At 40.4% G+C, this 25,876-nt stretch overlaps 1 protein-coding gene across 1 annotated transcript; it reads left to right on the forward strand.

Annotated features, from left to right (window-relative positions):
* Positions 1-740: 740 nt before the first annotated feature.
* TBPL2 (TATA-box binding protein like 2) lies at positions 741-25,364 on the forward strand. The gene is made up of 7 exons (XM_067734868.1): positions 741-794; positions 3,263-3,729; positions 4,518-4,605; positions 6,606-6,697; positions 10,065-10,232; positions 13,663-13,757; positions 25,288-25,364. Exons 1-7 carry the CDS (start codon positions 741-743, stop codon positions 25,362-25,364), a joined length of 1,041 nt encoding a protein of 346 aa, XP_067590969.1.
* The last annotated feature ends 512 nt before the right edge of the window (positions 25,365-25,876 follow it).

Genomic DNA, 25,876 nt, shown 5'->3' on the forward strand with positions numbered 1-25,876 from the left:
AATTTCAAAAAAGGGGGAAATCCTCTGATTATTTGGTTTTACATTACCTTCTTCAGCTGCATCAACCCTAACTGCAGCAACACATTCTTTTATATGTGGCTTTAGACTGAATTTAGACTGGAAAAAAGCCAGCTGGGATTTGAAAGTGAGAAGTAATTATGACATAAAAGTGCAACACCTGACTGGGTAAAGCGCTTCAAATTCCACTCGCTCTGCTCAAGAAAAGAAAAAAATTATCTTTAAAAAATTTATTTTCTCACTGTCCAACTCGTTCACCTTTCATGCTACGAACACCGATACCTTTTCTCCTGCAGGAGGCAAAGGCAGCACTCGCAGGTGGAAGGAGATCTCCAGATTTGCAGGCCGAGTTGCTTCTCAGCTGTGGGCGGGTGTGGTGACAGCACCCCAGTGAGGAGAGTCTTCCCCTCCCAGCCCCAGCTCTTCTTCCCTTGCTCGAGACCCGTGGGCCCCTTGCTGAGCTCCGCACCCAGCTCCCTGGCTCAGCATCTATTCCCTCTCGCCGGCTACAGGAGCGTGGACTGCGCAGGCCCGGCACAAAGGCCCCGCCCAGCCCCTGGTCCCCGGATTCCCGCCCCCAGCCCGGGCCACGCCTCGCCACGTGCGGCCGCGGGCGGATAAACGGCTTCCGCGCCCCGCGCGCCTTGTCCCAGTTAGCAGCAGCTCGATTCGCGCTGGCTCTTCCCTTCGATTCCCAAACCCCTCCAGTGAGCCCTCCGTCCATGGAGGGGGAAGAAACGTTCCTGGAGCTCTTCCTGGCCCGGTGCGCCACCCAGGTGAGCCTGGAAGCCGCCACCACGGTCCCAGAGTCAGGGTCCGCATCCCGCCCCATTGCTGGGCGCTGGGTGCTGCGCACTAAGGATTCTGCCTTTATTTTATCTCTCGTAAAACTCCTAGCGACCCTAGGAGGTGGGCTTGATTATCCCCGTCTTTCAGTTGAAAAACATAGAAGGTTCGAGAGTTGAAATAACTTACCCAAGGTTGCCAACGGAGCTCGAACCTGGTGTAGTATGAATACAAATTGGAGGCACTTGTGGCTTCTTTCAGTTTGTGATTCTTACGTTTTTTGGGTTTTGTTTTTTAATTTAAGAACTGTAGAAACGAGAGGAAGGAGTCTTCAAAAAGAAAAGCGAGGGAAAAACTTTCGGCCGGCGGGGTGGTGTCGGATTCTTTTTTTTTTTTTTTTTGCGGTACACGGGCCTCTCACTGTTGTGGCCTCTCGCGTTGCGGAGCACAGGCTCCGGACGCGCAGGCTCAACGGCCATAGCTCACGGGCCTAGCAGCTCTGCGGCATGTGGGATCTTCCTGGACCGGGGCACGAACCCGTGTCCCCTGCATCGGCAGGCGGACTCTCAACCACTGCGCCACCAGGGAAGCCCCGGATTTTTTTTTTGTTTTTTTAAATTTTATTTATTTTTGGCTGCATTGGGTCTTCGTTGCCGTGCGCAGGCTTTCTCTAGTTGCAGTGAGCGGGGGCTGCGCTTCGTTGTGGTGCACGGGCTTCTCATTGTGGTTGATTCTTTTGTTGCGGAGCACTGGCTCTAGGTGCGGGCCTCAGTAGTTGCAGCACGTGGGCTCAGTAGTTGCGGCACACGGGCTTAGTTGCTATGCGACATGTGGGGTCTTCCTGGACCAGGGCTCAAACCCGTGTCCCCTGCATTGGCAGGTGGATTCTTAACCACTGTGCCACCAGGGAAGTCCCCGGATTTTTAAATAGACAATGATTAGCAATGAGGTAGAAATAGTGAAGTCCCACAGCGTTTAACATTGCAAAAGGAGAGCCCACGCTGGAAAGGTTCTGAGAAAGATGAGTTAATGACTCTGCAAAGACAGTTTAACAAAAAGTTTCTTCAGGTATAAGGCCAAGGATGCAGGGAATACTCTGTAAGCACATTCTCTCGAAAGGAGGCTGTCAGGGTTCCACTGCCATAAAACATCCCCCTTTGATATCTTGTTGCCATTGCCTTAAATTCCTTGTTGAAGTTTAGTTCTTTGGGTGGAGGTTTTGTACCCTGCTAAAATGCCATAATGGGAGAAAGGAGGGGAGACACTGATAGTTGCAGGTATTAGTGCTTTAGTGTAAATTGGCTGATGGAATCTTTTCTGGCTAGAACAGAAGAGGCCAAAAAAACAATGGAGAGGAATCTGGGCCATTGTCCCCACCTCAGTGTCCCTCAGGGCCCATCTGTGGGATGGGGGTGGAGGGAGTTAGAGACTAATAACATAATTCAAAATGAAATAAGGTCAAATCTTATTTCCAGAGAATAAATGCATTCTTCTTAAAGTGTTTTCTTCTAACATTAAGTCACCCCTGCCATCTGCTGGACTTGTGATAACAGCACAATTCAACAGGATCTAGCCAGACACTAGCTAAATAGCTTTGTGATGGAGAAGATGCAGCACAAGGCACTGGTGACTGTTCAATTGTCAGAAGTATGATCTTCTAAGGGATGAGGTTATCCTGCCAGCAGTGGTCAAAATCTAGAATCCAGGCCTGCAGCTTGGGTGAAGTGGATGGTAATATATGTACCAAGGATTTTTTTCCATAACAAAGGCCATGAATTTTACATTAGCTGCTTCCCTCAGTTGCACGCCTCTTTCCCTCGGTTGATGATAATGGAAGTTGAGCAGCCTTCCCCGGACTGGAAGTATAATACATTGATTTAAAGTAGTCTTGCCATTTAAATTTCAATAACTTTTTCCCTATTGCACATTCACGTAAATGGAATGATTTCTTTTCCTTCCTTTGACTAGAAGAAATAAAGATGGCTCCTTGTGGAGGCTTGATTAGCACTCAAAGCTATCTCCTCAGCTTCCTTCACTTACTGTTCTTCTCTTTAAAATACGAATTTAAAACTCCAAAAAAATCTTTAAATCAACTTAAGGAGTACAGAAAATCTGTACTCTTCAAAGTACACACAGTTTAGAGCATGGTTGCCAAATTGCCTCAGTTACAAAATTGGATTTAGAGTGGCAACTTACTACAGGTCTAACCAAAGTAGGGAAAACATTTTATGAAGAATGCTTTTTCTGCATTTTAAGATATACTTTCCTGTTTTCGTTAAGTGTTGTAACCCTACAGTAGAATTTTAATGATATTTTGTGGAAAGAGCAGGGCATGAATATAAGCTACCTGAACTGCCTCATCGTGAACACACTGCCTGCCAGCCAAGGTGGCATCCCTTTGGTGTGACATGATGTTCTGTTTGTTGTGTTTTGTTTATCTGTTTTGGGAATGGCCTAGGATGACCTTGCTCCACCCAGATCACCCCTGCTCAGCCCAATTGTGCCTTATGATGTGTACATACCTAATTCATCCAATCCAGAGACTATGTTTAATTCACAGCTTGAAGAAGTCACAGAAACATCTGGCAATTTCTCATCTGTGGATCTTAGCTTCCTACCAGATGAGCTTACCCAAGAGAATAAAGAACAGACTGTCATTAGAAGCAAGCATGAAACTGAAGAAAATTGTAAAACTAAAAGTTGGCAAAGTAGGTTGCCATTACCCATCCAACAGGACGTTGACCTGGCCTTAAACAGCAGCAGTGGGTCAAATTCCCATTCACATCTCCACCCTGGTGATGCTGGTGATGCTGACTCAGCCCAGCCCTCTCCTGAGAAACCACACTCCTTGCCTCTGGCATCCATAACTCCCATGACGCCAGTGACCCCTGTTTCAGGATGTTCTGGAATTGTGCCTCAACTACAGTAAGTTGTTGTTGTTGTTGTTTTAAATGGGTGATGCTTCTGAGTACACATTTCATCAATATATTCCTGAATGGGATGATAATAGTGTAGGGAAGAGAATTTCAGATGTCATTTTCCTTGATTTTGTTAGTTCGTAATGGACTTTAGACAGTTTGGTTATCTGTAAAATGAAGCAGTAACTCTTGATCTCCTAAGAGGGAGTTAAAGGTGAGTATACACATTCTTGAAGGATTGTATTGTTTATAGTAAAGCACTGTAGTTGAACATTGTGGCTGGAGTTGGAATAACACAAAGGATATAAAGATGTAAAATTGAATTTGATTTGCAAGTTGATTTGATATTGTGATTTCTATTTTGAGACATTTTGAAAAAGGTCTAAAGCTTAATTTTAGTCAGCTAGTCAGGAAATTTTAGAAAAAGATATTTTTTTTGTTTGTTTGGCCTTGTGGCATGTGGGATCATAGTTCCCCGACCAGGGATCAAACCCGCACCCCCTGCAGTGGAAGCGAGCAGTCTTAACCACTAAATGTGTTATTATACATTTCACATTTAGAATAATTCTCCCCCAGGAAGTCACCCAAACCTATGAAATGAGGAAGTTAATACGTTTTAATTATTTTTTACTTTTCATATCTGGTATAACTTAGGTTGACTAATTTCTTTTTTTAATTATTATTTTTATTTTTTTATATAGCAGGTTCTTATTAGTTAACTATTTTATACATATTAGTGTATATATGTCAATCCCAATCTCCCAATTCATCACATAGGTTGACTTTTTTCTTTAGGAATATAGTTTCCACTGTAAACCTGGCCTGTAAATTGGATCTGAAGAAAATAGCTTTGCATGCAAAAAATGCAGAATATAACCCAAAGGTAAGATTTCCCAGTAATTTTTTCCACAGTTAGGTTCTATTTAGATTTTCTTTCCTTCATATGATCATGATATTGACTCATTCCTTTGTTTTTATTTTTTAAAAAGAAAAAATTTGTTAGTGAAAAGCTTTTGGCAACACAAGTTTAATCGGCTCATTCTCTGTTTTGAACTTATAAAAAAAAAATCTCATTTTCTGTGCTGAATACAGTAATTATTGAGCAGTTCCTAAAAGTTCTTTCCCTTGTCATTCAGAAAAACCTTTCAGTATGACTATTTTCCACCTGACTATGGAAATGCTAACTTTCTTACAATGTCATCATATTCTTGGAAATAATTTTTTCTAATTTTTGTCCTATCTCCTGACACCTGTGTATTTTTCCATTTACAGTTTCTCTTACCTGAGAAAGCTCAATTGTTTAAAGTGTAAAGTTCAAGTGTAAGATTCAGGGATTTTTTGTTTTCCGTCAAAGTTTAATAAAATCTATTCTTTTTTGTGTCCTCCCAAGGCCAGGCATCCCATTTTCAATGGTCTATTTACCTAGGAAGTGGATTTGTTAATTCAATCAACATTTAACAATTTGGTGGGCTCTGTACTTAGTACAAAGATGAGTGAGGCCTGGTCCCTGCTGGGAAAAAGTTCACTGTCTTGGGTGGGGGAGGATTTATGGAGTTAGATGAAAAAGGCCATATTAGTCGGAACCCAGAGGACCTTGCCAACATCAACTATTTATGGATTAAGTATTTGTTTTTCCTGTTGTGTAGTGTTGTTGCTGACCTCTGAAGTGTTACCTGAATGTTACCGAATGCAGCTAAGCTTTCCTATTTATATTTCATGTAGCCGGCTATGATGAGGACAGAAAGGCAATGATGAGCTAGGATTTTTACGGCTGTAGCTATGATGGACCACACTATTGAGCAATCAGCATTTTAAGCATATTTTATTCTCTACCATCCTCTGCTCTCCTCTCAGTTTGGTATACACAATCTGTCCAAACTTGGACTTGACAGCCAGAAAAATTCTGACTTGGCACTTAAGCTGCCTTAAGAATTTAACAAAATGAATGCCAGGTGAGAGCACTACCTTTTTAGTGAACACCTAGAAAACATTAATAGTCCTTGCTCGGCTCTGTGTAGTGCTGACTCAGGGTTCTTTTACTGTTAACACTTCATATCTGAAATTGCCAGTCTGGCCTTTGAGTGATCTGTTGTCCTGTGGAGTGGCTCTAACCCATGGAACTTTGGTCTTGCATGGTACCCACCCCAGTTTCCTTCCCAGCTTAATGGGGGAAGTCGATGTGGCAGGCCAGTGGTTCTCAGCCCTCCCCTGCGTCAGCAACACTTGGAGGACTTACCAGTGCTGCCGGCCTGGGGACCACATTGAGGACTATGGCGGGCAAGAGCTTGACAAATCAACTTTTTGTCATTCATCTTCAGAACGCCTATCAATATATGTATTCTGTTCTATATTTTGGCTGCTTTTTAGTACATTCTAGAGTCTTGGCAAGGCTGTAACATGCTCCATACTTTTTTTTTTCTCAAAGAGTCTTTGAAAGAAAAGTATATCAAAGCAAAAAGCATGGAGTCTGATAGTCGTGGTTTTAAATCTCAACTTAACTGTTTCCTGTATAATGTTGGAAGTTAAATAACCACTTCGTTTCCCTGTGCACTAAATGGGAATTATAATGGATTCAGCTCAGTCCTGTCATGAGGTTAAATGCGATAAAACCTATAAAGCTCTTAGCATAGGATCTGAAATATAACAGGTACTAAAATTTTAGCTTTACTATTATTATTCTTACCTGTTTTTTCTAAGTATGTACATTTTAGAATCATGATCGTTTTGTTAACCTTAACGTGGGAGAATAGACCCAGACAGGTTTTAGTTTTCCCATTAAATTTCAATTTATTCAACACTGTTTTCATGTCCAGCCCAGCTGGTCAGCTGGAATAGTGTTAACCCCTAGCAGAGGCTAATTGTCCTTTTGGCTTCTGTGTGTAGAGGTTTGCCGCCGTCATAATGAGGATCCGAGAGCCCAGGACTACAGCCCTGATATTTAGCTCTGGGAAAATGGTCTGCACAGGAGCCAGAAGGTAAGAGAAGCCGTCCTCCCGCACTACCAGACAAATAATTCACTATGTGAAACAAGGAAGGGTGGCATTAAGGTTCTAAAACACATCGTAGAAGCAAAATACTTTGCTAAGGAGTTAAATTCATGAAATGCCCAATTTGGGGTTAAAAACATTCAGCCTCATAATACGGACTTATATCCCACTTTACAGTCCCCCATAGTGAAGCGGGCTTTACTAGGCTATTACAACTTGTTTCTAAGGTATATTTTAAAAGAAAAAAAAAGGCTATAGTAGTGGTAAAGCCTGTTATAAACCTGGGAAAGAAGTTCTTGTGTATTTTCCTCATTGCAGGCAGAAGAATGGATAGAACTTTTTACAGGAGGGAAATTAGACATTTCTTGACCACTAGCTTGAGCATTCACTCAGGAGGCAATCTCTTACAGGCTCATCTTTCCTGGATCTCATGCAGAGGTAGCCATGTGCTGATGTAGATCCTTTCACCACAGAACTAGTGGGAGAGCTGCTCTTCCCTCTAAGTGTTGGAGGATGAGTAGGAAGTTATCCTCCTGAAAGATAGTACCAATTTCTCCTCGCTCGAGAGATGCACCTAGAGTTCATTTTCTCTGGTAAACAGTGGGTGTTAATATTGTATTTTATATTTGCTAAATTGATTGGCAAAAAAGTTGTTTTAATCACATTTCTTTTGATTTAGTAGTGAGACTAACTTTTCATAAGCATATAAACTATCTACTGTATCTTTTGCCCAATATTCTATGGAGATATTTGTCTTTTGGTATTTAAGTATTTTCACCATTTTATACCACAAATATTTTTCCCATATTAATGTTAGTGGTATTTTATGGGTTTTTTTAATGCAATTTAATTTTGTGTGTGTACGGTTAGTCTATCCAGCTTTTTTCTTTATGGTTTCAGTGTTTGGCTTCATGCTTAGGAAGGCGTTCTCCACACACAACATGACATAAGTATTGACCTCCATATATTTTTCTGGTTTTTTTCAGGTCCTGCTTTGTATTGAAGAAAGGAGGTTAATGTTTTGACTCATCTAGAACTTTCTCTGGATGATAGAAATGTTCTGTATCAGTGCTGTCCAATGTGGTAGCCTTTAGTCATATGTGGCTTTTGAGCACTTGAAATAAGCTAATACCACAGAGGAACTGAACTTTTTATTTAATTTTAATTGATTTTAATTTAAATAGCCACATGTAGCTAGTGGCCACCATATTGGGCAGAGCAGGTCTAGAATTTTACTTCAATATAAGATCATTTTTTTCAAATGCCCAGTCAGTGTCCCAGTACATTTATAGAAGAATCTATTTTGCTGTATTTCTCCTCCACCTGTTTTTACATGTTAAGTTCTTTACCTGTGTCTGAGTAAGTTTGTGGCCTTACTCTTCTGTTGATCTGTGTATCCTTTGACCTAGAAATCTCCATTTTTAAGTCATTTTTGGACAACTCTGCAAGATAACTACAAGGATGTTCATTTCAGCATTGTTTAAAACAGGGGCAGAGGGAACAAATTTCTAGCAGTACAGTTTTGAATAAATCATAAAATAAAATTATTTAGCCATGTATAGTATATTGAGTTGGAAGGATAAGTTGTGGGAGGGGAGAACACACAGACTCATGAGTGTTTTTTTCCTAATTCATGAGTTTTTGTTTCCTATCTGAATTTATTTGGTTCCCAAAATCTGATAGTGAAAGCTTGGATGGTGAGTTCAGATTATAAGAGATATTTGTTATCCAAATCTATCTGGTTGTTGAATTTTGGATAGAGAGTTGTCAAAGTTTGGTTAGTATAAGAGATATCAGAATTATCTCCAAAAATTTAACCAAACGTATTCTCTTTAGTTGTAATAATCAGAGTTTGCATAGTGCAGGATACCTGCCTTTGCACAGAAAAGTGCAGAGGAGCCAAATTTATCAGTGGTAATTACCACTGGTGGTGAAATTTCAAGGTTCTTAACCTCTTTTCTAATATTTGTACAAGAAAATGTATGTAGATTTTAACTTAGTTGTTTGAATGGGAATTTCTGTGTGATACAAGAAACTATAAGCCTATGCAAATTCTTGAAATTTGACCTTATAAATATTAGCACTATGGGAGATGTAATGGGTCATTTAGGCAAAATGTGGTTTTTCAAAATGGAAACCACTTATTTCACTGCTGTCTTGGGGACACGGCCTTGCTAGGGACTTTTCAGGAGTTGGTAATGGATGAGGAGAATCAACATGAAATGAGGTGATGTGAAAATGGCACAGTGTTGTGACAGATCTAGATTGGAAAGAGACTCTACCGCTCGCTCCCTTTTGTCCAGGCAAATAAGTTCAATCTGGCTTTTCTTTAACGTACTTCTGATTTTCAACTTAAAGGTGGTGATAACCCATAAGAGAGGGTGGAATTCATAGGATTCACCCACCAGGTGTTGCCCCTGTTTGGCAACCCCTGCTACTCACTGTTTTTATTTTGGCAGTGACCATTGAAAAGTATCTGACGAAAAATAAAGCCCCAGATCTCAGGATTTCACATTCTCTGCCATGGATTTAAGGGTGGAGTAGGACAAACATTTAGAAGAACATAGCCACACAGTTGGATGAATCTATTTCTTTCTCATATTGAGTATGAGTTGAATGACAATTGTGTGAGAAAACCTAAGCAACATTGGGCAGATTTTGAGGTATTTTCATGTTTTTTTTTAAAGTATATAATTTGTCCCATAAAGTTCCAAGTCCTGGCATCCTATCTATGCCACTCAGCTGGCACATAACTTACTTCCTCGTGTTGATTTTTTTTTTGTATGTATGTATGTGTCCTTATTTTTGTTACTGCTGTTCCCATCTAAATGGTACACACCTTTAGACCAGAAGCATGATTCTAAAACCTTAGTGAGCATCACAGTCACTGGTGGGCTTGTTAAGACATAGATTGCTGGGCCCCAACCCCAGAATGTCTGCATGTCTGATGTGGGACCTGGGACTTTGCATTTCTAGCAAGTTCTCAGGTGGTAATACTGCTGCTGGCCTGAGGACACTTTCTGAGAACCAGCGGAATAGTTAATTTCATCTAATAACACTTAAAACAAGTAAAAGAAAAAACTACCTTATATGTGAAAGATGGCAAATGAAGACAAAAATCTGTTTATGATTCAGTTCAACAACTGTACATCGTACCATACCCTTTTCTAGGTGCTAGGGACAAAAGTAGGGGAGGTAGGTCCTTCTCCTCAAAGTCTATAGCTTCCTAGTATACACTGAAAGATAAGCATGGTACATATGCTAAAAATACAATCAGGGAAGTGTGTGAATAAAGCCCAGCTAGTTAGCAGTCGTAGTGATTAAGACATCTTTAATTACATTTGCCGTTCCCCAGCGAAGAGCAGTCTCGACTTGCAGCAAGAAAGTATGCTCGTGTGGTGCAGAAGCTGGGCTTTCCTGCCAGATTCCTCGATTTTAAAATTCAGAACATGGTTGGAAGCTGTGATGTGAGATTTCCTATTAGGCTGGAAGGTTTGGTGCTATCCCATCAGCAGTTCAGTAGGTATGATTGTTGCATAACTTAACTTTGAGTTTCCCAAGTTATTAAAGTTCTATTATGGGCTGCTTATATAATGTATTTTTCAGAGAAATATAATTTTTTAAAAAACTACAATAAGTGAAAAGGTTAAGATGCTATACCTAAGTCCTCACTGGTTACCATGCGTGTCCAATCTTCTGCAATAGTGGTTCTCAAAACTAAATTGCATAGTAATCACCTGGACAGCTTATCAACACACATTCCTGCCTGAGCTGTGGTATGCAGAGATTCTGCTTGAATTTGCAGTTCTAACAAGCTCACAGGTGATGCCAGCGCTGCTGTCCAGAGGCCCACATCTTGAGACCCCCTGATGTATAGATTTCTAAACAAATCTGGCTGGGGTGTGGTGGCAGTGGCCAGAAGAGCAAGGGGTATGGCATGGATGAGGTAAGTAGGAAGGGCTGACAGCTGGTGAGGGGAGAAAGGGTTGGAGAGAAGATGAAAAAAAGAATGGCCGTAGCACGTTCTCGGAAGACAATCCTGTCTAGTTTTTGTCCTGTTGAGTTTGTTCAAGGGTTTTCTTTTTCTGTGTGTAGCTGTAGCCCCCACTATTGTTTTTTCTTTCATGGATTCATATTCCTTTGGGAGTATCTCTAGGCTGCCTGGCTTCTTCACACGTAACGTCTCCATCTCAACAGCAAATGCGCCTCCTCCTCCCTCAGCTGCTTCGGTGCTTCTCCCAGCCTGCTCAGGCCCTCAGAGAGCTGTGATGGAGGGTGACTGACAAACACCAAATGCCGCCACCCCTTGGGATATACACTTGGGCCAGGGCACTTGAACTGCCTTCGAGTCACAGATGCTCTTAAATTTTCATGATCTAGCTTGAACTGAAGTCCTTTCATTCTACTTTTCCGTCCCTTTGCCTTTGAGCAATCATTCTGTTTATAGAGAGGGATCACATAGCTCTGCTTTCTCTAGCATTTGTGAGCTGACATTTGTTAGCTCTCCTTTGAGACATGACCTAGACAGAAGTTAAAAATTGCCTTTTTCTTCCCCTGACTTTCCAAAAAAATTTGTTCATTCTGAGATTTAGCTTTTATGATACTTTTCAGGCAATATTTATTTTCACCTTGATTATATTTTCTTTTTTCCTCTGCCTCAATTTTCTTCAGCATAGGCTTATTAAGTGCCTAGGAGGTACCCACTGAGTTCATTGGGAAGTCCCCCACGCAAGACATATTGCCTCTTTATGTGTCCTTTTCTTTCTTCAATCTTGGAATAACTCATAGATTCATAGTAAAACCTTCATTTTTAAGAGTCTCTCAACTCATGCTTCGTCTTATCTTCCAGATCCTCAGCCTTGCACCTCCTGTCTATCTTTCTTGGAACCAACTTTTTCTGAACATGGGAAAGATGTTACCAGGGTCTTTTTCCTTTCGTAACGTTCACATTTCTAGTTGTGGCCTTTTCTTTTTCACTTAAAGCAGTTCCTTTAACATTTCTTGTAAAGGTGGGTTGGTGGTACTGATCTTTTAGCTTTTGCTTGCCTGTAAAACTTCTGCTCTCGCCATCAAATCTGAATGACAGCCTTGCTGGGTAGGGTATTCTTGGTTGTAGCTTTTTCCCTTTAATCATTTAAAATACATTGTGCAACTCCCTTCTGGCCTGCAGAGTTTCTGCTGAAAAGTCAGCTGTGATAGCCTTATTGGAGTTCCCTTGTATGTAACTTGTTGCTTTTCCCTTGCTGCTTTTAATAGTCTCTCTTTATCTTTAATTTTTGCCACTTTAAAAAATATTTATTTATTTATTCATTTGGCTGCATCAGGTCTTAGTTGCAGCACACAGGATCTTCGTTGCGGCATGCGGGATCTTTTGTTATGGTGCATGGGCTTCTCTCTAGTTCTGGCATGCGGGCTCCAGAGTGCATGGGCTCAGTAGTTGCAGCGCATGGGCACAGTAGTTGCGGCACAAGGGCTCTGTAGTTGCAGTGCGTGGGCTTAGTTGCCCCACGGCATGTGGAATCTTAGTTCCCTGGCCAGGGATTAAATCCACATCCCCTGCACTGGAAGGCAGATTCTTAACCACTGGACCACCAGGGAAGTCCCAATTCTTGCCATTTTAATGACAGTGTGTCTGGGTGTGGTCCTCTTTGGGTTGATCCTGTTTGGAAGTCTCTGTGCTTCTTGGACCTGGACGTCTGTCTCCTTTCCCAGTCTAGGGAAGTTTACAGGTATTTACATACCAAAGACTTTTATTTTCTCTTTTCCCTTTTAGTGTCATAAGATTTGGCTGGAAGATTAGATGGAAACACTTCTTCTGTGCCCCAGACTTCACTTTCTTGGCTCGAACCTTGTAGTTCCCATAGAAGTTTCCCAGGGCTCCAGCTACTATCATTGTGTCCCCAGTGTCCAGAAGTGGTTTGTGGGTAGAAGTCCTGACAGGCTTTCTGCAGTAAGATAGAGTGATGTCCCAGGAAGACATGTCCACCCGTAATGACCTCCACATGCTTCAGCTAGGTAGCCTCACCACTGTGATACATCTTGCTGGTGCCAATAAGAAGTTTCACATCTGCTGTGGTATGGGTCTTATTCATTGCAGAATGGAATGGAGTTTTTCTTTGTGACCTGGACTCACCCTTTAAGTGCAAAAATTCACGTGTATTATATATAGTGCTCCATTTCTCAGATTTCTTCATTTTCTTATATCTCCATTAGCCATTGTTTTGAGAATAGTTTTATTTCATCAACTTCTTCTTAACTACTGACTTCTTTTTTAAGCTTCTCAGGCCTTTCTAGGAATCTCTCCTCTTCTCTCTGGTGGAGTGTGGGGAAGCAGTTCTTAGCCCAATCATCCTTTGTTCCTCAGAGAAACCAGCTTACATTTAATAGTAAATATGAGTGAGTTACTATGTATAGGAACAAATCCTGAATTTTTAAAACTTGGGATGGTTTAGTTTTCTTTCTTTATACGGCATCTGTCCAAAGACAAATTACAGTGGTCTAGAAATTTTTTTAGGTCCTATCCACTAAAAATGTTAACTTTAGGAGTTTATAAATACATACAAAATGTGCTCATTATTGTAGAACTTGGAAAATTTGGAAAATGTGTTATGTATTTTTATTGATAGACTTTTTTTGACAGATGGAGAATATTTAACTAACAAGATCTTAAAACATTGGATCTGATGTCCTAAATTATGTGGATCTATAGCTTAATTTCTAATTTTAGTGAAATGATTTTCACTTGGAAAAATATTATGACCAAAAATGAATTCTATTCTTGACGGCCACAGAAATTACCTAGGACACTCAAGACTGCTTTTATCAAGATGGTCAAAAGGTTTTTGGTAAAAAAGCTTTTGAAAACTGCTTTTCTGTACACACTGGGTCTCAAATATTATGAGAAAGTAGTTTAATAGTGCTATTTTTAACCTTTTTCTTTTATATCTTAACAGTTATGAACCTGAACTGTTTCCTGGCCTTATTTACAGAATGGTAAAACCACGAATTGTGTTGCTTATCTTTGTATCTGGAAAAGTTGTGTTGACAGGTAAGTTCTAAGATTCTGACTTTCATAAAATTCAATAGCTATGTGTGTGCTTTGCTTTACCTTTTAAATAGCTTTATGCACTATTATAAAGCAATTCTTGGTATTTTAGAATACCTGGAAAAAAAATGAAAAGTAGAAAGAAAGATAGCATCACCCATTGGCCCCAATAGTCAAACAATATAACTTTTTTCCATGTTTTTATGTCACTTTGATATGTATATACATCTTTACATCCTGGCTTTTAACATTATAACATATGTAGCTTAACTCATTGTTACAAACTCTTGATGAAGGCTTTTGACGGCTGAATAGTGTTCCAACAGAAGGGTCAACAAATCTTTTTCTGCAAAGGGCTAAATACTAAATGTTTTAGGTTTTATGGGCAGTAGAGTCTCTGTCACAACAACTGAACCCTGTCATTTTATTGTGAAAGTAGCCGTAGACATCACATAAAGGAAAAGGCTCTGAGGTGTGATTTTAATGTAATTCATTTAATTTACATATATCAAGTAATTTTCTTCCTCTTCTTCTTTTTTTTTTTTTTTTCCCAACCATTTAAAATATAAAAATCAGTCTTAGCTCACAGGCTATACAAAAATCAGGCAGCAGACTAGGTTTGGCCAGCAGATCCAAGTTTCCCGACCTCCATTCTAACACGTTATTCCATCAAACTTACTCTCCCATTGTCAGGTGTTTATATGTTCTTTCTTTGCTGCTTATAAATGACACAAAACTTCGGCTGTTTTTATGTGTGGGATCATTTTATTAGTGTAAATGCTCAGAAATTGAACTTTTGTTTAAGGATTGGACCATGTTTAAGGTTCTTAGTACAAATTACTAAATTGTTTTAAAAAGGGTTATATATATATATACATAGAACTGTATATATATATACAGTTCTCCTATATCATATTTACATTCCTACCAGCAATGTTTCTTAAGTGTCTTTTACGAACCTCATCAGCATTCAAAACAAAAATGTACAAAAGAAAACTTTAACTACATAAGTGAAAGTGATCTCACTGCTTTAACCTCACTGGTACTCAGAACTAGAAATTGATCACTTTTCAACATATCCTGTAAATAGCATTTTATCTTTTGTAAATAGTATGTACATAACTTACTCCTTTCTTGTCTACTTAGTTTTTTAAAATTTTCTCTATTTTAAATTTTAAAAAATTTTATTGGAGTATAGTTGATTTACAATGTTGTGTTAGTTTCAGGTGTACAGCAAAGTGATTCAGTTATACATATACATATATTCATTCTTTTTCAGATTCTTTTCTCATATAGGATATCACAGAATATTGAGTAGAGTTCCTTGTGCTATACCATAGGTCCTTGTTGGTTATCTATCTTATGCATAGTAATGTACGTATGTTCATCCCAAGCTCCTGATTTATCTCTACCACCCACGTTTCCCCTTTGGTAACCATAAGTTTGTTTTTGATATCTGTAAGTCTGTTTCTGTTTTGTAAATAAGTTCATTTGTATCATTTTTGTAAAATTAGATTCTACATATGAGTGTTATCATGTGATATTTGTCCTTTTCTGTCTGACTTACTTCACTTAGTATGATAATCTCTGGGTCCATCCATGTTGCTTCAAATGGCATTATTTCATTCTTTTTTATGGCTGAGTAATATTCCATTGTATTTATGTACTACATCATCTTTATCTATTCCTCTGTCGATGGACATTTAGGTTGCTTCCGTGTCTTGGCTATTGTAAATAGTGCTGTAGTGAACACTGGCGGGGGGGTACATTATCTTTTTTAATTCTGGTTTTCTCTGGATATATGCCCAGGAGTGGGATTGCTGGGTCATATGGTAGTTCTATTTTTAGTTTAAGGAACCTCCATACTGTTCTCCATAGTGGTTGTACCAATTTACATTCCCACCAACAGTGTATGAGGGCTCCCTTGTCTCCACACCCTCTCCAGCATTTATTGTTTGTAGACTTTGATAATGGCCATTCTGACCAGTGTGAGGTGATACTTCATTGTAGTTTTGATTTGCATTTCTCTGATAATTAGTGATGTTGAGCAGCTTTTTATGTGCTTTTGGCCATCTGTATGGCTTCTTTGGAGAAATGTCTGTTTAGATCTTCTGCCCATTTTTTGATTGGGTTGTTTGTTTTTTTTGACATAGAGCTGCATGAGCTGTTTGTATATTTTGGAGATTAATCCCTTGTCGGTTGCTTTGTTTGCAATATTTTCTCCCATTCTGTGGGTTGTCTTTTTGTTTTGTTTATGGTTTCCTTTGATGTGCAGAAGCTTTTGAGTTTAATTAGGTCCCATTTGTTTATTTTTGTTTTTATTTTCACTAAGGATTTGTATGAGTTCACCATAATATCGAAAGTAACTACTTTATTTGTGACTTTTTCCAGGTGACTTATTTTTACATAAAGAAGGTTTTTAAAATTCTTGAAGTAAATGGTTGAGACTCTTTTCCTTATTCTTCTCTGCAGTAGTTATTTCCACTATTTTATCTTCCAGGTCACTTATCCGTTCTTCTGCCTCAGTTATTCTGCTATTGATACCTTCTAGAGTATTTTTAATTTCATTTATTGTGTTGTTCATCATTGCTTGTTTCCTCTTTAGTTTTTCTAAGTCCTTGTTAAATGTTTCTTGCATTTTCTCTATTTTCAAGATTTTGGATCATCTTTACTATCATTATTCTGAATTCTTTTTCAGGTAGACTGCCTATTTCTTCTTCATTTGTTAGGTCTGGTGGGTTTTTACCTTGCTCCTTCATCTGCTGTGTGTTTCTCTGTCTTCTCATTTTGCTTATCTTACTGTGTTTGGGGTCTTCTTTTCGCAGGCTGCAGGTTCATAGTTCCTGTTGTTTTTTGTGTCTGTCCCCAGTGGCTAAGGTTGGTTCAGTGGATTGTGTAGGTTTCCTGGTGGAGGGGACTAGTGCCTGTGTTGTGGTGGATGAGGCTGGATCTTGTCTTTCTGGTGGGCAGGTCCATATCTGGTGGTGTGTTTTGGGGTGTCTGTGGCCTTATTATGATTTTAGGCAGCCTGTCTGCTAATGGGTTGTATTGTGTTCCTGTCTTGCTAGTTGTTTGTCATAGGGTGTGCAGCACTGTAGCTTGCTGGTCGTTGAGTGGAGCTGGGTCTTTGTGTTGAGATGGAGATCTCTGGGAGATTTTCGCCGTTTGATATTACGTGGAGCTGGGATGTCTCTTGTGGACCAGTGTCCTGAAGTTGGCTCTCCCACCTCAGAGGCACAGCCCTGATGCCTGGCTGGAGCACCAAGAGCCTTTCATCCACACGGCTCAGAATAAAAGGGAGAAAAAGTGGAAAGAAAGAAAGAGGATAAAATAAAATCAAGTGAGATAAAGTTATTAAAATAAAAAATAATTAAGAAAAAAAAATTTTTAAGTAAAAAAGAAAACCGGACGGACAGAACCCTACGACAAATGGTGAAAGCAAAGCTATACAGACAAAATCTCGCACAGAAGCATACACATATACACTCACAAAAAGAGGAAAAGGGGAAAAAATAATCTATCTTGCTCCCAAAGTCCATCTCCTCAATTTGGGATGACTCGTCTATTCATGTATTCCACAGATGCAGGGTACATCAAGTTAATTGTGGAGCTTTAATCCGCTGCTCCTGAGGCTGCTGGGAGAGATTTCCCTTTCTCTTCTTTGTTCGCACAGCTCCCGGGGTTCAGCTTTGGATTTGGCCCTGCCTCTGCGTGTAGGTCGCCTGAGGGCGTCTATTCTTCGCTCAGACAGGACAGGGTTAAAGAAGCAGCTGCTTCGGGGACTCTGGCTCACTCAGGCCAGCGGGGAGGGAGGGTTATGGAGTGCAGGGCGAGCCTGCGGCGGCGGCAGAGGCTGGCGTGACGTTGCACCAGCCTGAGGCGCGCCGTGCTTCTCCCGGGGAAGTGGTCCCTGGATCACGGGACCCTGGCAGTGGCGGGCTGCACAGGCTCCCGGGAGGGGAGGTGGGGAGAGTGACCTGTGCTTGCACACAGGCTTCTTGGTGGCGGCAGCAACGGCCTTAGCGTCCCAGGCCTGTCTCTGGGGTCTGCGCTGATAGCTGCGGCTCGAGCCCGTCTCTGGAGCTCCTTTAAGCAGCGCTCTTAATCCCCTCTCCTCGTGCACCGGGAAACAGAGAGCGAAGAAAAAGTCTCTTGCCTCTTCGGCAGCTCCAGACTTTTTCCCGGCCTCCCTCCCAGCTAGCCGTGGCGCACTAACCCCTTCAGGCTGTGTTCACGCCGACAACCTCAGTCCTCTCCCTGGGATCCGACCTCTGAAGCCCGAGCCTCAGCTCCCAGCCCCCGCCCTCCCCGGCGGGTGAGCAGACAAGCCTCTCGGGCTGGTGAGTGCCGGTCGGCACCGATCCTCTGTGCGGGAATCTCCCCGCTTTGCCCTCCGCACCCCTGTTGCTGCGCTCTCCTCCGTGGCTCCGAAGCTGCCCACTCCGCCACCCGCAGTCTCCACCCGCGAAGGGGCTTCCTAGTGTGTGGAAACCTTTCCTCCTTCACAGCTCCCTCCCTGAGGTGCAGGTCCCGTCCCTATTATTTTGTCTCTGTTTTTGCTTTTTTCTTTTTCCCTACCCAGGTACGTGGGGGGGGTTCTTGCCTTTGGGAGGTCTGAGGTCTTCTGCCAGCGTTCAGTAGGTGTTCTGTAGGAGTTGTTCCACGTGTAGATGTATTTCTGAGGGGAGGAAGGTGATCTCTGCGTCCTACTCTTCGGCCATCTTCCTCTGCTTCTCCCGGAGACTCTTTTCCATACCATTCTACTGAAGTTTACTATTTTTGCCTTATTTTGTCTGACTTTTTCCACATTTTAGTCTCCTGTACCAGGATGAATACCAAGTTTATATGGTACGAGCCACATTGATTATACCCCACCCCCAAACAGCTAGCTAGACATCTTAAAACTACATTTCTCCTCATTATTAACTTGTGATGACTCCTTTTGACCTTTATTTTTATATATGGGTCTGTTCTCCAGTCCTGCCTTTGCTCCAGAAATATGCTATGATAATCCTATTATATTTATACTATATTGTGGTTATAAATGTGCTTTCATTCTAGTGGTCTCTATATCTGATAGGGCCAGTTTCCCCTCTTTATTCCCCTCTTTATATCCCCAGTTTACTTCTATTTTATTAGCTCCTCTCAAATATTTATTCTTCCAAATAAACTTTAAAATTTTATAACATCTTGCCTCATCTAAAACCAATTGAGATTTCTGCATTAGCTGAATTAACTTGAGAAACTTTGTATCACTGAGCATCCAAAAACACGGAGTATCTGTTGGTAAGTCTTCTTTTAGAACTCAGTAAGCTCAGTAAGTTTTGTAGTTTTCTTTTCTCTAAAAAGTAATCTAATGTGTCTTCAAAGTGGGGAAAGCCTGTTTGGAATTCAAGAGCCTTTTGAATACAGCAAAGCTGCAATTCCTCAGATGCCACCAATATAGTGTCTGGAATAATTAAGACCTCCTAGTGACTGACATAAAGTTTCCCTCTATACGTTCTGAAGGAAGGGGAAGAAGTCTGCAAAGTAAATGGAATAGAATAGATATTGGAGGCAAATATAGGCCCTACTCAAGGGAGTAAACTTCAAGACCTTTGGAAGGATGCTTTCATCTATGTGCTATGTATTATTATGAACTGTCTTATTAAAAGTGCAAATTGCCAAGTACAGGCTAAGTTCCTATTACAGGTACACCAGAACAAGTTTCTTTAAATATTCGTAATTCAGACCAACTTTCTTACCCCAAATTAAAAGGAAAAAAAAACTTTCATGTGCACATTTGCTAGAAGTTTCAAATCACACAAGTAAAGGATTGTCAACACACAGTCCAGAAGACCATACAGTATACTTCTCTTAAAATTTGTTAATGCGTTCAGCCCAAAGAACAGGCAGAGCTAAATTTCTTCACTCTTGTAAGACATAGATCATCACTTTTGTGAAGAGGCGGAAAGAGATATATTGATTGAAATCCAAATTTCTGCTTATACGTATTGTGAAGTAAAAGCTAGCCAATGTCTTACTACTAAAATATGGATAATTACCATCTATTGAGTTTTCTTCCCCTGTTTATGCCATATTGTCTTAAAGTACTTTACCTAGAACAACATGGCTTAGGTTGCTTTTGCTCCAAACCTAGAGACAAATGCTCCTTATTCCTTAACCTTAGTTACCTAGACTCTTTTCACCTGCAAGTGGGTTAAAAACTCAAGGACCCAATTTTGGGTGTACACCTGGGGAAAGGGATCAAAGAGGCTTCCTTTTAGCCTTGACTCTAGAACTTCAGCTGGGGATGGTCGTGTAGAGCAGCCAGTGGAGTCCTAGAGGCTCCCATGGTCTAGCCCAACATGGCAAGACTCTGCAGAGCTGTTTTAACATCAAGGTCCCAACAAGGGTAAGTAACTTTTGCCTAGAAAGTGTTAGAGTGTTGAAATTACAAACACACTTTGAATTTCACTGTATTAAATAGTGGATCCCAGCTCTCCCCTAGGTAGGAGCTGTAGAACACCAATGTACATAAAACAAATGGGTGGCAATTTGAAACTTTTGTATCACATGCCGCTTGCAGGGTCTTCGAAAATAATTTATCCTTGTAAAATTGTCTTGTTCCCTTGAGGTGCCAAAGCTGCAGCCACCATGTCTAAGGCTACATCTGAATGAATGGTTAAGTGAGCTGAGGCTCTACTATCCTACTTTGTCATGGTCCCAGACAGCAAACAGCGAAGGGACCTGGGTCAAGCTTAACACTGCTTTTCCAGGTCTGTGCTGCTTTTCTATGGCTAATGTGACATTTAGGACCAATGATTTTTCTCAAACCATGGTAAAATGAATAGTATAGCTAGGATCTGCTGCAACAATGTACAATCAACAGCAAATACGTCAACTTTCACTTCTAAGATGAGACATAATAGAGTTAAGATATGTTGGGCACTCATGTGCCAGGCACTATGATAAGTAAGGGCTTTTATGTGGGTTCTGGTTAACTCTGTGAGGCTGTACTTAATATCTCAGTCTCCTCACCTGTAAAATGAGGACAGTGGAGGGCTTCTCTGGTGGTGCAGTGGTTGAGAGTCCGCCTGCCGATGCACGGGACACGGGTTCATGCCCCGGTCCAGGAAGATCCCACATGCCGCTGAGCAGCTGGGCCCATGAGCCATGGCCGCTGAGCCTGCGCGTCCGGAGCCTGTGCTCCGCAACGGGAGAGGCCACAACAGTGAGAGGCCCGCGTACAGCAAAAAAAAAAAAAAAAAAAAAAAAATGAGGACGATGGAGAGATCAAGTAACCTTAACAATGTCAAACAGCTATACGTGCTGCACATGCCTGGCTTCAGAGCCCACCATCTTCTCGTACTCACCGTCCCCCAGCTCTTTCGATGTCTGTGAAAACGCCTGTGTGGTCTTTGGGGCACCTTCCTCCTAATCCTCCTTGTCAGCTAAGGAATGGTAAATACTCTCTTAGTGGTGAGAGGCAGCGGGTGTGTTGGCTAAGAGGCTGAGCTCTGGAAGCCAATTGTCTAGTTTGAATCCAAGCTTTACCATTTATTGGCTATGTTGACCTTGGGTGAGTTTGTTCTCCACCTTGATTTCCACATACGTAAAAGTCGGGTGCCCATAGAAGCTACCTGCTAAGTGTTATGAGGAGGCAGAAGAACAAGGCCTGGCGTACAGTAAACATGGTGTAAACGTTAGCTGTTATTACCTCCCACTCTTCTTCTTTTTTCCCTAGCATTCAAAAAGGTGAAATTTTGCTCTCATGCCTTGCCCAGATGATAGGAATATGAAATTTAAAGAGGCTTTAGAAAAATACTTCACGCACTTATTTCCTTCCAGCATAAAGAACGAAGAAGCTGGATCTTTGTTACCAAGGGTCACTCTCAATCAGTTAGATGTCAGTGGTTCTTGGAAATGAGTAGGTCAGAGGGCAGCATAAAAATGGCAAGACTTAATAGTGAGTGGGCCAGAGACAGAACAGGATATCCCCGTCAATCATTACTGGGAATCCACCACTAATAGTGACTTAGTATATACTGTAAACTGTATACCTTGAGTGATTAAATGCTGGGGGTTTTTGCAATTTGTAAGATTTTCGTGCACACGCGTATGCTATCACTTGGAAAAATAAGATGTGTAGTTGTGACTTGGTATAAGAATAGTATTGTAAAATCCAAGTAGTATTGGAAAGTGATACTTGGGCTGGCTAAGGGGTAGGGATGAGCTTACAAACCTTATCGACAGGTGATAGATATTTAAGAAACTTTGGGTGCCTACCAGGTACATATTACTGTTTTGGGTGCTGAGGATGCCAAAGCAAATATAACATACCCCTCATCTGGCAAAAATCCTGCCCTGGTGAAGAAGAGAAATTACGTGATACTGGTTCTCACAGAACCAAATAATAAGCCATGTGTTCGTGGGCCAGCCATCCCAGCATCCCTAATCCTGAAGTACATTCTTCTAGGACAATAATAATGGCTTAAATCTTGTTAAATGTTATGGTTTGCAAAGGACTTTTTGCAAAAACTTGCTCATGTAAGCCTTATAGTAACCCTATGAGAAGGCTGTTGTCCTTATTTATAGGTAAGGAAATGGAAACTCAGAAGTTAAACAATCTGCCTGTGATTTCAAACCTAGTTAGTTGTAGACCTTGCATTTGAGCCCATATGGTTTGATCTCAAGCCAGTCCTTTCTCCAATGCACCAGCCACAGAATTTCTACCTCATTTGCCGCAGTTAGGAATGGCGTTTATCCCCCAAAGTGGTGGTCATCGTTACTTGAAGGAAAGGACTGGTAGGTTTTGCGTAAAAGACAAGGGTCATGTATATAATCAGAGTCTGGTGCTATAAATTGGGATGTTTGATTATAGATTGATTATTAATAGGACTATGGGGACAATTTAGGTTTCCTCAAAATTTTTATGCCAATATTTCAGTGAGGAGATATTTCACTAAATTGACCGAATCCCCTCATTGGGATTTACAATTCCTGGCAATGTTTATTTGATGACTTTTGGTGTAAAGGAAGGAACACTGGATACATGAGGTCTTCCCTCATAGCTGATACTCATGATTCAGGGGAACTTCAACTTCTTAGGCCTCGTTTTCCCACACAGGAAATAAAAAAATTGTACTAGATAATTTCCCTAAAGCCCTTTTGTGTCTAAAGTTGTTTTTCTATGATATAAAATAATGATCACTCTCAATGTCCATTCCCTCTTGGGTGATGGGTGTTTTCTACTCTCTAGGGGATGCCAGAACGTTATACTCTTTTGGGCTTAAATGTAATGCTCTTAGGTATGATTTTTTTTTTAAGTGTTAAGAAAAAAACCCAAAGTACATGGTTACCCAAAATGCTGGACCTAAATACTCTGTTACTCAATTAAATATAAAAAGAACCTTAGTTTAGGGGAGGGGGGCATTGGGTGAATGTGTGTGTGTTTGCTATACCTATTATACTTCACTGTCTCCCAATTAAAGCTGTTCTGTTCAAATGTATCCAGAAGCTGAAAAAGTCCATCAAACCAGAGGCAGAGAGTCTTTTTATAGTAGTGTTTTACTTAACTGCTTCCCCAACTCACTTTTTGGTTTCTACAAAACCAATCTCTTAAGAAGCTAAAATTTTAGTGCTATAATTAAAATTTGCTGAGACTTAAGGGATTTTTCCTACCTCAGAGGTACAGAGTTTCTGTTAAGCATGTCAATAATTCACCTTCCTCCCCACCCCACATCTTTGAGGGTGGAGACTCAGAGTAAATTCTTTGGCAATGAATAAGTAACTTGTTGCCCTTATCTATCCCACCCCCTGGTTTTAGGCTTATAAGTACTTCATTTTTGATTCTTAAATTTTTTTAAATTTATTGAGGTGAAATTCAAATAGTACGAATTTAACCATTTTAAAATGAACAATTGAGGGGCATTTAGTTCATTCAGAATGTTGTGCAAGCACCGCATCTAGTGCCAAAACGTTTCCATTACTCCAAAATAAAGTCCCATGTCATTAGGCAGTTTTTCCCCATTTCTCCCTCACCCTGGCCCCTGGCAATCACCAGTCTTCCTTCTGTCTCTGTGAATTTACCTATTCTGGAGGCTTCATATAAATGGAATCATACAATATGTGACCTTTCATGTCTGGCTTCTTTCACTTAGCATAATGTTTTTGAGGTTCATCCAATTGCAGTAGGTATCAGTGCTTGATTCCTTTTTATGGCAGTATAATATTACATTGTATGTATCTACCACAATTTGTTTGTACATTCATCTGTTGGTAGACACTGGGTTGTTTCCACTTTGGGGCTATTATGAATAGTGCGGCAATGAATATGCAGCTACATGCCTGTTATTTGTTTGAGTACTTGTTTTCAATCTGAGGGGGTATATACCCAGATACCCAGGAGTGAAATTGCTGGGTCACATGGTAATTCTTATTTTTACATTTTTGAGGAATTGCCAAACTGTTTTCCATAGTAGCTGAACCATTTTAAGTTCCCACCAGCAATGTATGAGGGTTCCAATTTCTCAGTCTCTTTGCCAACACTTGCTATTTTCCATTTTTTAAATTATTATAGCTCATCCTGGATTCTGAATCCTGATTTCTACCTGCTTCTCAAATCTGGTGATCCTCATTTCGGTAATTCCCTCTCACTAGTCCCATCCTTCAACCAGATAACCACTTCTCACAGGTTATTCCTGCTCTTACTGAGCCTTCCTCCTTGTTTATAGTTCTCAAGAACGAGTCTTTACCAACTTAAACTACCTCCATTTTTCTTCATGCTAACAGTTTTTATATTTTCATTAATCTCCTTGCCTCCTGCCCAATAATATCAGATAATAGTTTCCCGATTAGCTGACAGTTCCACATAAACATAAATACCACCAGTCCTTAACCCTTAGCATAATGTGTCTGCATAGCTTTGAAAGGGGAAAGTTAGTAGTGGTGGTTGGTGGTGAGAGATATGAGTAGGGCTGACTGATAATCTCTTTCAAGGGTGGGGACTGTCTAATTCACATTTTTATCCATCTTAACTCCTAGAGCAGTTATAATTAAAGAGCTCTTGAAACTTTAAGGGTAACAATGGTACCGTTTTCCCCTCTAATAATCCCTTCCCATATACTGAAATTTAAAACTTTAGAATAGTTTGTCTCAGTCAGTATTAGGGAATCAGCATGTTAACTAGACATGAGTAGATCCAAGGAAGTTCCTTTTGCTGGTAGCTAAGTGCCCACAGGTGCTGATGAAGGTCATGTTCTGTGGTCACATTCATGACACACTGAGAGATAACATTTCATATTTCATACTATGCCCTAGGAGGCCAAAGACATACTGATACTGGAGAACTCTGCTCTAGGGTATGTGTTTGTGGGAATGTAGCTGTGGTCACCAAATTCTTTTGTCTTTACCAGGAATAAATGTCACTTCTCAGGTACACCTAAAGAGATGTTATTGTATTAAAAGTAACTGGAGATGACAATGAAGTTTTAGTCTTAAGAAAATTTTAGTATTGTTTTTAATGATTATGTAAACTTGGATTTCTTTATAGGTGCCAAAGAACGTTCTGAGATCTATGAAGCATTTGAAAACATCTATCCTATTCTAAAGGGTTTTAAAAAAACCTGAGTATATCATTCAACATCTCACAGTATGTTGGTTTGAATATGTGCAAAAGCCCAGCACAGAAACTGCTGGATTATAGATATTCCATGCACATTTTGACTTCAGTTACTAAAGTGTGATTCTGTATGAGTAACCATGCCTAAGAAATGAAGAAACTTTTTTTTCAAAATGACTCGTGTATGTTATTTTTAAAATGGAAAAAGTAAACTTACTTCAGAATTTGAAAGATTTAGGGCCTTGCTAGAATGATACTGTAACATCATTAAAATTTAATGCTTTGCTCTTGTTAAAGATGTAGTACATTAACATGTGTTCTCTAAAAATACATAGCAATATATAGAAATTTCAAATAACTGCATAAAACAGGATAGAAAATTGTCTATTTTTTGCCTTTTTAAATATTGAGTAGATGATCCGGGCCATTGGGTACGGGCCTGTGAAGGATCCTGTCAGAAGACAAATGAAACATGGAAGTCTGAAAACTTAAGAAAAATTAAATAAACATCTTTTTGTTT

This window comes from Pseudorca crassidens, chromosome 1 (genome assembly GCF_039906515.1).
Source record: "Pseudorca crassidens isolate mPseCra1 chromosome 1, mPseCra1.hap1, whole genome shotgun sequence".
NCBI classification, from domain to species: Eukaryota; Metazoa; Chordata; class Mammalia; order Artiodactyla; family Delphinidae; genus Pseudorca; species Pseudorca crassidens.

Coding starts and splice junctions, on each gene's coding strand:
- TBPL2 (XM_067734868.1), top strand. CDS start 741: ATGGAGGGGGAAGAAACGTTCCTGGAGCTCTTCCTGGCCCGGTGCGCC. Junction 3,730..4,517: donor GGAATTGTGCCTCAACTACA/GTAAGTTGTTGT, acceptor TTTTTTCTTTAG/GAATATAGTTTCCACTGTAA. Junction 4,606..6,605: donor ATGCAGAATATAACCCAAAG/GTAAGATTTCCC, acceptor TTCTGTGTGTAG/AGGTTTGCCGCCGTCATAAT.